This window comes from Cyprinus carpio, chromosome A11, assembly GCF_018340385.1.
Source record: "Cyprinus carpio isolate SPL01 chromosome A11, ASM1834038v1, whole genome shotgun sequence".
Taxonomy (NCBI): domain Eukaryota; kingdom Metazoa; phylum Chordata; class Actinopteri; order Cypriniformes; family Cyprinidae; genus Cyprinus; species Cyprinus carpio.
Genome location: NC_056582.1, coordinates 14,394,807 through 14,413,715, shown reverse-complemented (window position 1 = coordinate 14,413,715; position 18,909 = coordinate 14,394,807). Strand labels below are relative to the sequence as shown.

Here is an 18,909-nt window from a genome sequence, read left to right as displayed (position 1 = left end):
AACATGCAAAATGTACATTTATTAATTATTATTACATTTGTTTTCCTCTCTGTGCCAAATCTTTTATTTTTGTTTTGCTAAATTCTCAAAAAATGTTTTCATTTAAATATTTGACTGTTTCTGTTGTCAGACAACGGGATGAATATGAAATAATGACTGAAACGCAACCCATTAACCAGCTCTCCCTTCCAAGATGTTAATCTGCACAGAAAATCCTGATTTATAATTCTGCTGTCGTCTGATAAAATCAAATAAGATACAAATAAGATAAATACAATATGTTGTTCTGTGATTTCGGCTATACTTGCATGTAAAATTAGAGAAGCAACATAGGCCTATCTGTGTTTTAACTGAAAGCGCAGCTCCTTTCAGCCGCTCGCTGAACAGAGCACACGCAGAGAGAGAAGTGTGCGCGCGCGCGAGCTGGGAAAGAGAGACCTCGCGCTCGTGCGGCAGTCAGCTTCAGATGCACAATATTTTCCTTTGCTACAAGCAAGATACACAAGAAGCACTTTCAACTCGTACACGGTTGTCGTGGTAATAAACACCGTAAACAGCAACCGTTCGCGTGTCCGCGCTTAATGCGCATCTCGTATATGAAAAGCATTTTAGGGGGCCCTTGGCTTTTGGGGGCCCAAGGCAGTCGCCTTCCTTCGCCTAATGGGTAAGTCCGCCCCTGAGCCACAGAACAATTCGGGTACTTTCGCAAATGGTGTCTGCAGTCCTTTATCAACTTGCTATCATCTAGTCGCAATTTTCAAAACCAAGATAGTTGTATTAGCAACCATTATTATACAAAAATTAAGATTAGGCTAGCCTATTACCTACTGTATAACAGAATAATGTTTCGATATCCAACAAATAATTAAATGTATAATAATGTTTTGAAAAGTGGTGAGAGTCGTGTAAATGTCTTTCTGGGACTAGCTCTTTTTTTTTTTTTTTTTTTTTTTTTTTTAATAAATAAATATAGCGTTTACCTGCTGCTTTCCGGCAATCATTTCGTGACCTCAGCCTTTTGGAGTCTGGTCATCATTGCATTTCGAATGTTTAGCTCCATGAATGTTCTGTCAAGTATCTGATTCTGTGCACTTGTTTCCTTCGCTTTATTGGTGCTTTTGTGTTTACTAAACATCCAGTGAACCGAGGCACCCGTTTTTCAATACTGTGAAATGTTGCATATACAAATATTTTTTGTATATTTATTCTTGTTTTAAGTTTTTTATTGTTTGTTGAAAGTTTATTGTGTTTTTACAGCCAAGATTTTTCAGACAAAACATTTAAAGGCAGCTGCACTGACGCTGTCTTAACTTAATTTTTAAATGTAAAAAATTACCTGCCGTATCGGATATTGGGAAATATTTCAGCAGTTTCACACAATGACCACATGATGTCAGTAAAATAGTTAACAGAGAAACATACACAGTCATACCCTCTATGGTCATACCCCGAGCTTTCTGAGGATCTCCTAGACTGAGATAATCACTTAGATTTGGACTCGGGTCCAAATACCATGCTGACTTTAAATTGCTTGCAGTTAGCTTGCTATTTTTAAAACTTTATTTTCAGTACCAATGTCTTACACTCTCAGCAAAAAAGGTACAAAAATTGTCACTGAGGCAGACTAACGGTAAAGCTAATGAAACACTGTAAAAATGCAATGCAGTGCATTGTAGTTCTTTTTTATTTTTAGATGTTGTGTTATTTAGTTAATGCTTATTAGCCTTAATTTTAGTATCAAGTGCTACCATGATGGTCTTGTGTTGATGACACTGTGTTATTATTGGTCACAGTTGCTGGAGATGCTATCTGTGAGTATCAGTATCTTAATAGCTCAAATTTATTAACATTTTATAATTTCATGACGATTAGGGAAAGTAACATACAGTCACAAAACTGCGTCCCGTAATGTTTGTCACTGTGAGTTGACACTCCGATATGACAGTGATCGTCATACTGTAAAGTGTGTATGTGTAGGCATGACAGTAGCTTGTTCGTCTTTAATTTATAGACAAAAAAAATAAGATTAGGCCTGCACAATACTGAGAATCAACCCTGCATGAAAATAAAAGGTGTGGTAATTTGTCATTTTGTTTTATAAAACCTTATTAATATTTTTTTTTTTCGTTGTACAAAATTCTACTTTTTCTTTTGATTTGGAGTAAAAGTAACTTGGACTTGTTTTGGTGAGAGTGACAGTTGTTATAGGACAGAGGGCGTGGCCTCACTGCGCGGCTGCTTTTAAAGCAGCGTGATTTACTTTCTTTTCAACATTCATCCTGTTCTTGTCACCGAGAGACCATCTGAAACTAAAAAGCGACAACTTGCTAAATTTTCCTTTGGGGGTGGCTGAAAGAGCTAACTTCACTTCCAGCATTTGGTGGGATCGTGTTTTCAGAACATTGATGCAACCTGAACCGCAGTAATAAGTTGTTCACTTCATCGAAACATCAGCAGAAATCATGACGGCGGAGCAGCATCAGCTAAATATGGACTACGGCGACTTTGACATGAGGTTTGATGTGAAGAAGGAGTCTGCAGCTTTGGGACCGGACCGCTCTTTTATCCAGCAGTGCGGTGTACACGTACCAGGCTCCGTGTCCAGCACACCCATGAGCACCCCGTGCAGCTCCGTGCCTTCATCACCGAGCTTCAGCCCGAGTGGACAGAGGAGCAGTGCTGAAGATCTCTACTGGACCCTGAGCACGGGGGCTTATCCACAGCACGCAGATCCGCACTGTCTTGAACTGACACCTGAGGATGTCCGGGAAGCCTTAGGCGCCAATCTCATGCATGCACACCCTCCTCAGCTCCACCAGGCAGAGATGGAGGGATACAGGAGCATCGGGCAGTTCCACGCACCAAACATGCATCAGTATCATCAGCAGCAGTACACCGAACTCGGCCACAATCCCGACTTCGCGCACGGCAAAAGCGTGGATCAGTTAATGGAGCATCTCGACTGTTCATCTCAAGGCGCGACGCACCTGAAGTCTAATAATTTCCATCAGCAGACGCACCACAGGCGCAGCGAGCGCGCAGAGAGCCGCTTCTCCGACCAGCAGTTAGTGTCCATGTCTGTGCGCGAGCTCAACCGACACCTCCGCGGCATGAGCAAGGACGATATCATCCGTCTCAAGCAGAAACGCCGTACCTTGAAAAACCGCGGGTACGCTCAGTCGTGTCGGCACAAACGCGTTCAGCAAAAACACACGCTGGAGAACGAGAAGACGAGCCTGGCGACGCAAGTGGAGCAGCTGAAGCACGAGCTCAACAGGCTGGTGCGCGAGAGGGACGCGTATAAACTCAAATGCGAGAGGCTCGTTGTCGGAATGAACTGTCAGAGTAAAGGACCCTCTTGTGAAAATCCATCGTCTCCGGAATTTTTGCGATAGTTCAGCACATATTTAAGATTTCTGAAGTTTCTTCTTCTTCTAAAAAAAAGAAAAGAAAAAAAAAGCATGGTCTGACCACAGAAACATGCCCAAAAACAAGCTGGAAGGCCAGCAAACCGTCTTAGACTGATTTTAGGTGTTTCTGTCAACAGAGGAGAAAGTTTTATTTCTGTTATTCAGTATTTTATATTTTCACTAGACTTTATCTCTGACATGTCAAGCTGGTTTTGATAATGTATCGTTTATCTTCTAGTTTTCACAACAGTCTCCATCAGTCATCCCAGCTATGCAAATGACATTTGACCTTTTTTTGGCAATAGATGCATTGCATTGGTATTTGTGTTTGTTTGTTTGTTTCATTAATCAGTTGTACCATGTGTTCCAATTGTTCCTTGAAACTCTTGAAGAGTAAACGATTGTGATTTCATTGTTACCTCCAGAATAAATTTTTGAAGAAAAAAAAATCATTCGGTTTTGCTTGTTTTTCTTACACTTCCCCAGGACACAGTTCATACTGTATTTTTTTGTGCGAAAAATACGTAGCACAGATGTTTTATATGTAACCCATCAACAGAAACACACACAAATGTATTAACTTATACACACACACAAAATATCATGAGAGCATAAAAACCCCAGTACACAGGTATGTCTACTTGCAGCAACCTTTGACCTTGCTTAACGGCTGTTTCCTGAGACAACTGTGTTTCTAATGACTCGAGAGACTCGGCGAAGAGCTGCACGGTTCTGATTGTACCAAGGTGGAAATAAGTTGAGCCCTCTGCCCTCTCCTTAAAAGGAAAGCAAAGGTCATCCATCTGAACTGTTGTTTGATTTCTCTTGAAAGTAATTCTTGTACTAAGAACTCCAGTAACACTGACTGTTTTGCTGGAAAGGCCAGCCCATTATGACAAACTTTACTTGCAAAATGAGTAATCTAAACCACAATGCGCTTTGGAACATTTGCACTTGTAATGAATTAAAAAGATGCAAACTTAAAATGTGCAGATACTTTGGTAATGAAAGTAAATTTTAAAAAACAGTAGTGCTGATACACTTTCACAACACTGACATATAGATCTTCAAGCACTGGTTGTTATTTTTGCATTACACAACTCTCCTTTTCTCGGGATCCAAACAACATGTGTGGCAAAACAGCCTTTAACCTTCGACCTTGTTGTCAACTGCTCCTTTAGTGCAAGTTAGTGCCAGACCGACCTCTTTGTAATGACCTGCCACCTGTGCAATACAGGGTCACAGGTGTAAAAGCAGTTTTTCACTAAGCAACAGCTTTATGATCTCTTTCTCATCCCGTTTAGAATGGAAAGTAGCTTGACATTCATAAATGAGAATGATTTTTGACTAATGTGACTCTAGGGTGCTGCTTTCACACTTGGTTGGATTGCCTGGTCTGAACCCGAGTTCGATTGTTCCCCCTCCCCCTGCGGCCCTGCCCCTGCTGGACTGGGTTCATATTATTTTATTTGGGTCCGAATCACCGTTTGTTTGCGTAATCAAGCCAGCAGCTGTTTACTCCATTGCTTAGTAACGACGGCGCAGGATAATTAAAAATGCGTAGCATTGCTATTTTCACTTTTATATTACTGTTTTGTTTCCAAAGCTTCAGTACAAAATGTCTTACTGTACTGCTGCTCTAAAGAAGCCTGAAGGCGAACAGAAATGAGATATAGGCCTTCAGCTCTCTGCTTGCAGCGCGTCAGTCACGCTCCTCAGGAAACTGAGTGAAACACACATTTTTATCAAATAATACGTTATTAATATCAGCCCACTTCCACTACTTTTGTCTGCTGTTATTGTAGTGAGAAGGACTCGATGTACAATGTTTTATCACAGCATATACAGTGCTGTTGTAAAAGTCACTAATAACCTCTCTCTGTGTGAGATATTGTGGCTAATGTGAACCCTCCCGTCCCCTCCTTCCCCCACTCTGCCTTTGCCCGGGGGGGGGGGCTGCATTGAGTCAGCATTCTGCTCAAGGTGTCCGAAAATGGTAGTTACGACGATAGGATGAGCTGGGTTTAAAGTATTTCTTGTACATAAATGCACACCTATGACTGTCAATGTTTAGTATTCATTTGTTAACTTGCCACATTGTTTGGGATTGTCAACTGTATATGTTATTTTTTGTACTTTAATTGATACCTATGTTTATTTTTTTGGATTGTATAACTTGACAAATAAATCTAAAAAATAAATCTAAAGTATGAAAATATTTTTAAATGTTTATATTATTATTTATAGTTAATATTACATTTATAATTTTAATATGTATTGTATTTATACATTTGATATGATATACATTTATAATTTTATATGATTAATAATAGTAAAAAATAATAACATAATTATATTAAATATAATGAATAATGTTGACTAATTATATTCAAATGATCATTGTTTGTTATGTAGAACATTTAAAATGTTATCACTTGTATTATTTAATTTTATTTATGTATATGTATATTCATGTATAAATATATTTTTATGTGTAGTTTAATATAGTTTAATATAAAATACATTATATTTATTACATTTATAAATTTAATGTAATATACATTTATATAAAGTATATTACATTAAATAAAAACAAAAATATAAAATTTAATAATATTGATAATAATATAAAAATATAATATTGAATATATTATATTTAATAACACTGATTAATTACATTAAAATGATAATTATTTTGTGTCAGTTAAAATCTTTATATTTTAACAAAATTTGGTATTTTATATCATTTATATTTATAATTGTGTAAATATGTCTGTTTCATTTAGAATTTGAGTATAATGTACATTGTATTACATTTATACATTTTATATTAAAATTATACATGTAATACAGTTTATAAATTATATTGTGTAAAGTTTGTCTTATTTTTTTAGATTTTTATTTAGAATTTTATATTTTTTGCCACGAGCTTTTTTAATTAGGACATACAACAGCTGTCTGTAGTTTTGGTACAAAAACCCGAGCAAGTTCAGTTTAGTTAGATCACTAAGTATTCTCTGGCCGAACATTGAGTCAAAAGTGCCTGATCTCTCAAGCAGAACTTGGCTGGTCAGAACTGGTCTGTTCCTGCTTTCAGGGTGTTTTGTAGTGTGGATAGCACCAATGTCCTCTATCTCTCTCTGCCTTCACGTGAACAGCAGCAGCCGTGTGGCAGTGAGGATGGATGGGGATATAAGGAGCTTCCTCTTTCACTTCCTAAATAGGGGTCTGGTCAAGTGACTTTTTTCGAGAGTGAGGGGAGATGAAGTGAAGGAATGCAATGCGGCGGCGGAGTTAGTGGTTTCCGCTCAGGATGTCCACTTGTTTCTGCGTTTGGAGCCATGACAGTGGAAGGAGGGGGAGGAGAGATTCATTGTGATTTACTGTTTCACAAGCACTTCAAATCAGTGAATCTGATCTGCATACAGAAGTCAAACCAAACTGAAGGGAAAATTCAATCATACTTAGCCTTAAGTCATTCCAAACCTGTTTGCCTTTCTCTTTCTTCTGTGAAATATAAAGTTTTTTTTTTTTTTTGTTCTTCCATAGAATGAAATCTAATATTATTTTAGGTCTCTAATTTTCAAGTTAATGACAAAACCGTTCTTATTTAGTGTCCCACACAAGAAAGTCAGTCATGCATTTTTGGAATGGCATGAGGATGAGTAAATGATGATCACAATATTCTGAGTTTTTTACTGCAGACTTATGAAAAGGTTTTCCAAAGTGGAAGTTTAGGTGCTTAGGAACTTTGCAAACTCGTGCATTTTATAGAAGAAAACCTCAGATAAGCAGATGCTCACTGGTCTTTGTGCGTCAGAACTGATGACAGCACTTCATGAGCACACAACATACACATGACCCACTGAGGAGAATTCAGGCTTCCTCCCACACTGTCACTTCCTTCTCCCTCCCAGACCGCTGCCACTGATACACTTGCCTTTTAGCCTGGCTAAAGTACAGGATTAAACCAGCCGTAAAACACTGTGGGTCATGCTTTTGTTAAAGCCTCGTGCACTTTTATTTTAAGACCACAAACCTGAAGGCTGAACATTTCATGAGCACTGAGTTGACAAAAAGTGCACAACTGTAAGTTTGGAGCCGCAAAGGCTACATCTTGAATATTTCACTCAGCAACAACAGGATGCAAGGATACACTCATAAAAATAAATATTCTTAATTGGCATTGATGGTTCTATTAATAACTTTTAACAATGGTGGAACCTTTCCATTCCACAAAAAGTTCCTTATAGTGCCCTAGTAAAATGGGTGGGCAACTAAATAAAAAAAATATATATATATATACTTAAAATAAAACTATGCCATGATTTATTTCAATTAAAATACATTTATTTCATACTAAGATTTACTAATATAAAATTATAATTTAACTTTATTTGGAGTATTTCTTTATTGCAGAATGCACATTTCTTAATATAATGTCTAAAATGTGCATTAATATCACTTAATAAGGATTGTATGATTCTGTAAAATCTTCTTTAAATGAAAAATATTTAAAGTGTACCTGAAGTATACTTGCATCACAATCAAATATACTTATAAGTGCATCTTTAGTTGGACCTCAGCACTACTTCTGCACAATTAGAGTGCATTAAGTACAAAATTAGTTGTTCCAGTTTAGCAGACTTTAAGTATACCAGTTTAGTGAACTAAAAGTTCAATTGCAGAGTACTTATATTATGCACGTAAATATGTAAATGTATTTTTAGTATACTTAGTACAAAATAAATGTATTTTAAATATATTTTAGTATAAATTTATTTTCACTGGGGTGGAAAAAGATTTAAAAAAGATTTACAGTGCTTTGCTGACAGTTGTACATCTGCCAAACATATTACGCAATCAGTTTAAAAAAAAAAAAGTGTCATGTTCAATGGAATTAAAGATGAATGTTTTTCATAGAATACAGACTTTCACCATGCTTTCGTCTTAAAGATGGGGTCAAAAGTAGCAGATAACATAGAATAATTCATAGTGTCATGACATGTATGACAGTGGTTCCTCCTTATTGTTAAATGACAGTGTTAATGGTAAATGACAGAGTTATTGTATAAAATTGCCACATCCCATGAAGTCCAGAATCATAAATGTTTCTAAAAGAGTTTTATGTTCTCCCAACAAAATGTGAAATAGGACAGGGATGAAGGAAGTCCTGCTGCTGAAGTTGCTGTGACGTGGTCATTGCTAATTAACCAGCGTTAGTATCATTGATGCTATTGATACTATTGTTATTTTAGTTTTATTTAATATTTTGAATTAGATTTTTTATATGTTCATTTTAATTTTAGTTAATTCTGTTTTCATCATCATCATCATCATCATCATCATCATTATTATTATTATTATTATTATGTCTGTATAGTTTTTTATCATTTTAGTTTTAGTTATTTTAGTACCTCAACATAAACCAAACAGAAATGAAAAATTTTCAATTTCAATTAATGTTTATTTTATTTCAAGTAATGACTTTTTTTATGCTTTTAGTTTTAGTTAACAACAGTAATATCATGCAATTATTGAATCATCTCAACGTTTGGCTTTTTGCCTCCATGATATCAAGGATGACATAATATGACATCATAAAATGAGTAAAGAATTAATCAGACAAAGTGTTTGTTTTGAAGAGCACAGAACATTTCACTCCTCCAGATAGCTGGTGTTTTGTCACTTATTTTTATCTCTGCTGATCTAGAAACCGGCGTGTATAGTGTAACAGGACCATGATGGCGAAAGAACATGGGGACAGAGAAGAAGAGCTTTCCCACAGGTGGCAAATAGAGATCAGGCTTCAAAGGGTGTTATCAGGCCTCGCCATCTCATGTCGAGCTCGCTTGTCAGCACTTTCTCCACCAAGGGCATTTGACACTCATACTCGTCTGTGCATCAACAGAATGAGGAAGTAGAGTGTTATTTTGAGGTAACATTTCACAGCAACAACTGGGAACCACAAACATTTAACTGCATTATTGTTTCTCGTAATAAGACTGCATTATGTATACAATACATTTGTAATAGATACCACAAGACACATAATCAAATAATCAAACAAAGCTGATTTTGTAGATTTCTTCAGCTGCAGGGTGATTTCTTTTCTTTTCTGTTGTATGAAGGTTATATTAAAACTCCATTGGAAAGGTTTTGGCTTAATTAATTTTGCTACTTTCTAAATACCTGTTATGTATAGATTTTATTTTAAATCACAATCATCTAAAAATTTAAATTAATAAACCATTTCAGTGATTTGCATAAATTTAGACACAAATTCTGATTCCTGATGTTTTTTCCCCCATTTAGTGTAATTGGTCAGTAATAAGCATGCTTGAGATGAAATATAAGATCTGGGGAAAAAAAGGAAAAATCAAGGCAAATCTAAAAAGCATATTTGTATTAATTATTTTATTGTCACCTATTTTTTATTTTTTATTTTATTGTATTATATATATATATATATTGTAATTTCCAGTCATGATTATTCCAGTCAATTTTGCAGAAGGTCTGAAAATATTATTTCATTTTATGTATATAGGATACATACAGTGGGTCGTTTTACTCTAAAAATGTTTGAAATATTATTTCCACTATCAAGCACAATGCATTTACACTACTGTTCCAAAGTTTGTGGGCTGTAAGATGTGGGTTTTTTTACCGTAAAACAAATATTGTTAAATTGCAATTTAAAGTTTTCTATTTTAATATATTATAAAATGTAATTCATGGCAAAGCTGAATTTTCAGTCTTCAGTGTCCTTCTGAAATTATTATAATATTATTATCAGTGTTCAAAACAGTTGCTGCTTAATATTTTTGTGAACACTAAGGAATTTTTCAGGATTTTTGATGAGTTCAAAAGAACAGCATTTATTTGAAACAGAGATTGTAAGCATTGACTGTAAGTTTTGATAATTTTGCTTCATTCTTGCTTTATAAAAAAAAATATTTTTTATAAACATACACTACCGGTCAAAAGTTTGAGATCAGAATGATTTTTAAAGTTTTTTAACAGGAGTTTCTTATGCTCATCAATGCTGCATTTATTTGGTCAAAAATACAGGGGGAAAAAAATAATGTTTTTCTATTTTAATATACATTAAAGTTTAATTTATTCCAGTGATGCAAAGCTGAATTTTCAGCATCACTACTCCAGTCTTCAGTGTCACATGATCCTTCAGAAATCATTCTAATGTGCTGCTTAATTTTTATTTTTTTTGGAACCTGTGATACTTTTTTTCAGGATTCTTTGATGAATAAAAAGTTAAAAAGATGAGTGTTTATTTAAAATAGAAATATTTTCTAACAATATACACTACAATTTAAAAGTTTGGGGTCAGTAAAGTTTTATTTATTCTTTCTTTTTTTTTCTTTTTTTGAAAGAAATTAAAACTTTTATTCAGCAAAGATGTGTTAGCAAAGTGATAGCAAATATATATTTTGTTGGAAAAGATTTATATTTTGAATAAATGCTGTTCTTTTTAACATGTATTCATTAAAGAATCCTGAAAAAAAAGTATAACAGTTTCCAAATAAATATTTGGCAGCACATATTTTGCACACAACATTGATAATTCTAATAATAAATCAGCATTTTAGAATGATTTCTTAAGGATCATGTGACACTTTAGACTGGAGTAATGGCTGATGGAAATTCAGAATTGCATCACAGAAATAAATTATATTTTAAAGGATATTAAAAGTCCACTAAAAGCCAAAAGTGGTGTTGTTAAAGAAACACTGAGAAACTGGCAAATGCTCCATCGCCAGTCATACAGAGTCAGTGTTTCTCCTCTCAAATTCTTCCTTGCTCTCTTTTAATAGCTGGTGGAAAGGTGAAGAAACCCACCTTCCCACAGGAGCCAAGTGAGAGTGCCTCTGGCATCCCTTCACAGTGACAAACCATTTTATCTGTTTATCCATCAGCAGCTCATCTGTCTCTCCTAACCAAAAGACTGGTTATACAACACAATAAGACAGCTTTTGAAATAGGCATAGAACTTCTTAAAGATGACATGCACTCATAGCATGTCGTATTTATGGCCAGTCAGTGAAAACCTCTGTAAAAAGAGACTGAAGTCTGTGCATAAGCGTGAAGACAGACAGCTTGATGAAAAACAGACCCTTTTAGTTGTAACTGGTGGTAGTTTTCACAACCAGATTCATGCAAATATCCATCTCAGTGCATGTGCAGTGTAAACAAGCATTTAGTGCTTAGAGACAGAGAAGGAAACACACAAGTACTGGAAAAGATCCACTCTGTCACCTCCACAACAAACTGTGATACTGAGAACAGTAGCGTGCCACTCCCTGCTGTCAAGCCACCATAAAGAAGAAGTGTATAAATACAGCCGATAAACAAAGCACTGAGTCTGCAGAAAGACTTTTTTTGTGGTGTGAGAAAACTGCATGCTAGTCAGTCACAGGATTAGAACAGTCTGTGATGTTTTATACAAAATAATTCATCCTGATGATCTGGCAGAAATCAAATGAGCTTCAAACCACAGATAGACAGTATTGCTAACAATTTTATCTAAGCGTTCATAATGAGTCATTAATCATTACAAAAGTTGTGACGTTGACCAACAGGCTGTTCCATGGAAGTCATCTCTTAATGTGTAATTCAGTGCAAGGACTTTCAAGGTTTATGTATTAGTAATATTAAGTAAACAGCAATACACTTTTGGTTGTTCGCTATATTATATAATATACCAAAATAAAAGACTATATAAGAATATTTTTGTAAATACTTTTAAATTAAAATTATTTTTTTTATTACTTTATACGTTTTAATGTAGTGAGACATGATTGTTTTTCAGTTTTCAATATATATTTTAAAATAAATGTTAATTTTAAATGCATTTAATATTGAAACAATATGTTGAAACAATTTGCCATTTGTGATAAGAATTAAATGTGGTCTCTATTAGCAAATTAATTATTGCTAACCTATTTAATATTATATTTTGATCATAACTTTTTCCAAATATATATAATATATTTGTTATTTAAGGATATAATATTGATATCCTTTTATTTTCTTTGTGTAAATAAATGTAATTAAATTAACACTGAAACAATTGTAAATATTTTTTAATTGATGATAAGAATGAATTTTTGTCACTATTAGCATATTAATTATTGTTCACTAATTTACTACATTTGTGTACCTAAATAATTATTATATTATATTATATCACATTAAGGAGTGCATAATGTTTATATAGACATAGAAACTGAGCTTTGTGTAATATTACTGTTAAGATGTCCTCTGCAGTCGACTCAATCAATGAAATCAAAGTTGTGCTGATCTAGCAGGACAAGCTAAGTTTCCCTTCCCCCTCCGTTCCAACACTAGTGGTCCTCCTGACATATGCATCTAAACACATTACTGCTGGTGAATGCAGCATGATAAACGTCAGCATGTGTAGAAGACGTCACCCTGATTTGTTTTGTTCTTCTGGCCAGCCAGTTTGGAGAGCAGGGAATACCCTTGAGTTTAATTCAAGTTCATAGCACCTCACAGGAGAGATGCAGATTGCACCATCTGCATAATTCAGACAGTGTTCACATTGACATAGACAAGTGCTTTTGACTAATTCTTTCATGATAGCATTAGGTTCTCAATCTCTCAAACATGTAATGTAACCCCCTGGGCTCCTGAAGGGTGTGTAAATGTTTATCAATGCACAGTTGCATTCTGTAATCAACCACTGTGATTTGAAACTGATTACCACAATAAAAACATTAAGCTTAAAGAATAAATATTAGAAAAGTTAATTTAGCAAAAGGTCAGACAGACTAAAAAGTTATTCTGACTATCTATTTTCGCTATGATGATATTTCATCATTAAAACAACAAATTCATCAAAAATTCATAGGAAAAAATGTTTTTTTTGTTTTTTTTTTAACACAAGACAAGATTATTTTGTTGGATTTATATGCTTAAAATTAAAGAAAAAATGCAAATGTGGTAAGAAAAAGACTTGCATTCTCTGAAAACTGTTTTAATATTATGCAATAGAAATTAATATAATTTTGAGTCAACAAGAGACCTTCTCTGTTTCCTTTCTGAGTAATTTCATTCATTTTTCTCTGTCGACTTGCTTTGTTTCATTTCCAGTCTCTTTGCAGTTTATCATGGTCATTATTATTGACCTCATTTGGCCTAATTTGGCTGATCATTTAAAAGCCTTTAGCAGACACATGAGCAGCTAATAGATTACATCACAAATTCCATGTGAAATCAATTTGCATGAATCAATAAGTGGATGCAGAGTCTGTGAAACAGACACCAAGAAGGTGCTGATCAATAGCCAAGAGCCCACGTTATTTAACTAGCTAAGCACCAGCAACTGCTTTCCAAACCATTCATTGTAATAAGTTGAAATGTGACGAACCTATAATGATTTTAATTTAAAAGTGAACATTTGTCAACTGTTTATAGTTGGTCACATCTAATGCTGGATGGCTTAGAAAGGCTTCAACAGCTCCTAGGATCAGCTATAACTTCACACTCTGTCATAAACTGATGAGGCAGATGGAAAGCGAGCAGGTAGAGCAGGCGCACCTCCTCGACTGTGGCTGGTTAAACCGTGAGAGCGAGAGGGTTTGCAGTGTATCCAAGCTTGGAGATGGGTTGAGATAAAGACTCTATGAGGCAGCAAACGTTAGATGAGGGTGAGTGAGTGAAGCAGAAAGGGGCCTTATCTGTTTTGAACAGCGCCGTCCTCTCAGGCATCTCTTTAACCACATGCAATCAGATTTTTAAATCTCATTAAGATAAAAAGAATAACTACCTTAATCTTTTTTTGAAATTTAAACTGAAACTTGTGGTTTTGAACCATTATAACTGTCTAAGAGGCAATTAGTGTTTCAATAATGCGGTTTGTAAATCAATATTTAACTTTTCATTAATGCTTTTTTGTGGTATTTTATTAGGGATGCTCGGATACGAAACTTTTGGCTGAAACAATAAACCGAGAATTATTTTTCATATTACTGCAAATAAACAATGAAAGGCTCAAATTAAAATTCTAATTTGTCTAAATAAAAGAAAAATAAAATCAATCATTTTATATGATGCAAGGGAATTATAGTGTCACAACATTATAATGTACAGTTATATAATTTAAATATTAATTCTGAGATTTGATACATTTAACAGTATTAATATGTGATTAGTGTTTTATAGATTAAATGAGCAATAGATGATGAGAAAGGTAATCTAAATGTTAACAGGGGAAATGAGCATGAACAGTTGAACAAATCTTGAGTGATATTGATATATACAAAAAAATTAATACTGGCCAATAACTAATATGGTATCATTTTATTGGGTATCCCTAGTTTTCTTGCTTTTTTTTAATGAATGCAATATTGTATGATGCTATACTGTTTTGTATGAATGCATGAGATTTATTGGTAGTACATAAATGTCAGTGAATTAATAAAATGGTAATTTAAATGTAAAAATGAACATGCACAATTATTATATTGTGTATCCCTAGTTTTTATTCTTTTTTATATGAATGCATCATATAATGTCAGTGTTAAATGAAAGAAACAGCTAATCTAAATGTAAAATTAATTTAACAGTCATTATCATTTGATATAGATAAAAAAAAACTGATATGGTGCCATTATATTGTTTTTGTATGAATAAATCAAATGTATTGGTATTATTTAAATGTGAGTGTTAGACAAAAGAAAAGGGTAATCTAATGGTAAAAACAGCATAAATGAGCATGCAAATAAAAGGTACATTGTCCATACTATATCCCCTTCTAAAATACTTAAGAACTTTTCCTCTTATTTATAGCCAAGAAACTCTGCATTGTTTCTGCATTACAAAGACAAAAGTGCAAAACAGATGAGCTGGCCTGGACACAGAGCTGCACCTGTCACCTTCCCCAAGCCACATGCTCAGCCAAAGACCACAGGATACAAAGACTGCTTTCACCTGAGACACACTGTGGCTTCTATTAATAGCACAGTTCGGCAGTGATGCTGACACACACATCTAGAACTAGCGGTGGTGGTTACCTTCACTCACAGCAGTTACTATAATGTGGCTTGTATTACTCATGTGCTGAGAGAGTTTGAACCAAGGTCATGAAGCTAAAACACTGACAAATAGCTCTCATATTATTTATTTCCGCTCTTTTTGGCCAAAGGAACAGTCTGGAATCAACCCGCTAGCTCTGAAAAAGTACTAGGGGAAGATACGAAGCAAAGGGCAAGAACATGTCACACCAGGGAACGAGCAGAAAAGTTTACACACGCCATCAACTTGAACGTGCTGCAGGATCCACAGGGATTGAAAACAACTGTGTGTCATCATCATTTGAAGGCTGAAAATAGGAGCGGGGGCGTTAAAACCGAAATCTCTCCCGTAAACTACAAAAGACACGGCCAGGCCGTTTTGGCATGCGTCATCACATTGTTTTCCCCTGACTTGTATTTTCATTTCATTGTTTTGTATCCTCAGGCCAAACACCCTCCTCCAGATGGTGACTGTTCTAGTCTCATATTATTAATTATTTATATATTAATTTATATTTAATTTTATAATTTTAATATTATTATAATAAATATAATAATTATAATAATTATATTATTTTATAATTAATATATTTTTTTATATTTATTATTTTAATGTTTAATATATTAAAATAATTATGACTGTTCTAGTCTTCAGATGTTTACCAGAGAGCAGTGAGGGGGCAGAAGAGCTGACGAGGGCAGTCAGGTAACAAAAGGTCTCCACCTGCGAGTCTAGTTTAATTGGGATGACACATACCTGTATTAGAGATGGATATACACCCATGTGTTGCCAAATTTGTCCTATATCCCTTTAGAATGGTAAAAGAACTTGCCAATGGCATACAACACTTTCAGCAATTATCTTGAATAAAGTTCTTCCACCATACAAAAATCTTGCCATGAGCTGCTTGCATCATTTTCTGTAGGCATTTTTTATTCATGCTCAGCACACGATTGTTGAGATCTTAAAGGGGTAGTTCATCCAAAAACTATTTACTCACTCAAAAATAATTTTCCAGTTGAATTAAATGTATTTCTTACCCCACTGGCAGATATAGATAGAATACTTTAAAATACTTAATATCTTAAGTCACTTTTGCTTCTCAGGTGCCTTGATTTGCCTTGACTCAAGAATGTTTAGATAGCTGTACTTGAAAACAAGACAAAAATACTAAGTAAGAAATTAATTTTGGAATGACATGAGAGTGAGTAAATTCATTTTTGGGTACTTAGGAACTTGGGTACTTTTAGGAAACTATTCTTTTAAAAACAACCCATGCTGTCAGTAGAGACACTTTATTTTGGTAACACTTTATTTTAAGGACCAATTGTCACTACTAACTAGTCGCTTATTAGCATGCATATTAGCATATTGGCTTTTTATTATAAAGCACATATTAATGCCTTATTCTGCATGACCATATTTTAGAGCCCTTAATACCAAACACCTAAACTTAACAAGTACCTTACTAACTAATAAGCAGCAAGTTAGAAGTTTATTGAGGGAAAACTAATAGTTAATAGTGAATATGTGTTTTTAATGTAAAGTGTTACCAGAAATTACATAGGACCGTTGAATGCCATTTTACTGCCCAGAAGATCATAATTGCATGTGTAATTTATAGATTCCCCTCATTTTGACCAGTTATTGAATTATGGGCCTACATGGTTGGGTTTGGGTAGAGAAAGAGACTTCGTAATATACTGATTAAACATGAACTGTATCTTTAGTAGCAACGACTGTTTTTTAAAAACCAGAAGCAGGTTTCATTTCTCAAGAGACGTGATTAAGGTTGCAATCATTTGACAGTCATTGAGCTGTACCTGAGGGGATGGCTGTGGCTCAAAACACTCATGAAAACAAGATAAATAATTAACCGCTAACAATCACTTGTTGTTCTGTTTAATCAAGCTATGAATAGTTAAGCTCAGGGGTGGCTTTTGAAAGTATAAAAATTCAAGGTAGTGAACAGCATCTGAATGTTAATTTGTTTTGAGAATGCAGTTTTATGTTGGATATATAATTATGTAGTGTTTATTCATTTTTTAAAATGCTCTTTTACATGTTAAAATTTAATTACAATTCACATAAACAACCCATTATATAAAATCACTGTGGATTTTACAGCAAACAACACACAACTAAGAGAGTCATTCATATTTGGACACTTTGGCCATGAGGTAGCATGCATAAATCTTCAAAATGATCCAGAAATCAATGAGAGACTGATCCTGTAAAAAAAATAATAATAAATGTGTGTGAGGGAAATAAATAAATAGTAAGTTTCTTTAGATGGGTTAGGTAAGTTTTTTTTTTTTTTTTTGGATGGTATTTTTTATAGTATGTATATGGATTAATTTGTTTAAAATAAAGTCAGAAAACAGTAATATTGTGATAGGAAACAAGTATTTAAAATTGTAAATAAAAGCTGTTTAAATATATTTTACATTTTAGTTTTTTCTGTAATAGTGAAACATTTTCACCAACCATTATTCCAATCCTTTATCCTTAAGAAATTGTAATACGGTGATTTGGTACTCAAATTACTAGTAATTTGATTAATTAATAATTATTTTTATTGTTTGTTGAAAATGGTTGTGTTGCTTTATAAAGTGTGGAAAGTCTTTGAATAATTATTAATTATTTTTGTTGTTTGTTGTTGTTTGTTGTGTTGCTTTATAAAGTTCTTAAATGAATAGAAAATTTAAAAGAACAGCATTTTTTTTTTTGAAATTTATATATATATTGAAAATGGTTGTGTTGCTTTATAAAGTGTGGAAAGTCACACTTTATATCCAAGGCATCAGTCTCATGAAGTGAGTTTCAAGGTGCAAGATAATAGTGCCCTCTTCGGTTCACACAGGACTATTGCTGGTGTGATATGAGAACAGACATCCCAGAATTCCTCGTTCTGTAAACACTGTTAACAGAGATTTGTTGACCTAAAATATGGGCAACTGTTTTGTATTATTTTTTTGGTTTAAGTAACTCTTGCAATGAGTCAGAATGAAGATCTTTTATAAAAGATCCATTAAATTATAGTTAACTACATTGTGGTCCTAAAGTATAGTGAAAATGCATTTAATTCAAAAGTTTCATAACAAAATGCCAGCAAAATGATTTAAATGCTAAAGTTGACTTTTAAAATGTACATATATTTTCTTGAGTGATTCTGTGGAAACAAGAACATCTGATGTTTTTTTTTTTTTTTTTTTACTAAGGACTTCATATGATCGGTGTCACTAATTTGCTTATTTGAATAGTGACCTAGATATGGCGCAGAATCTTAACATTACTTATTCATTTTATGTATTAACTTTAATGTCCTTTTTTTTTTTTTTTTTTTTTAAATCCTTAAGTTTTGGAAAGTGGGTCAGTTTTTTACTGAGATGAATGGCGTGATCTACCAGAACTCACCCTCATGGTTAATAAAACAAGTACAATT

At 34.0% G+C, this 18,909-nt stretch overlaps 1 protein-coding gene across 1 annotated transcript; it reads left to right on the top strand.

Moving 5' to 3' along the window:
• The first annotated feature begins 2,258 nt into the window (after positions 1-2,258).
• LOC109098532 (transcription factor MafB-like) lies at positions 2,259-3,862 on the top strand. The gene has a single exon (XM_019112122.2). It carries the CDS (start codon positions 2,463-2,465, stop codon positions 3,393-3,395), a length of 933 nt encoding a protein of 310 aa, XP_018967667.1. The 5' UTR covers positions 2,259-2,462; the 3' UTR covers positions 3,396-3,862.
• Positions 3,863-18,909: the final 15,047 nt, after the last annotated feature.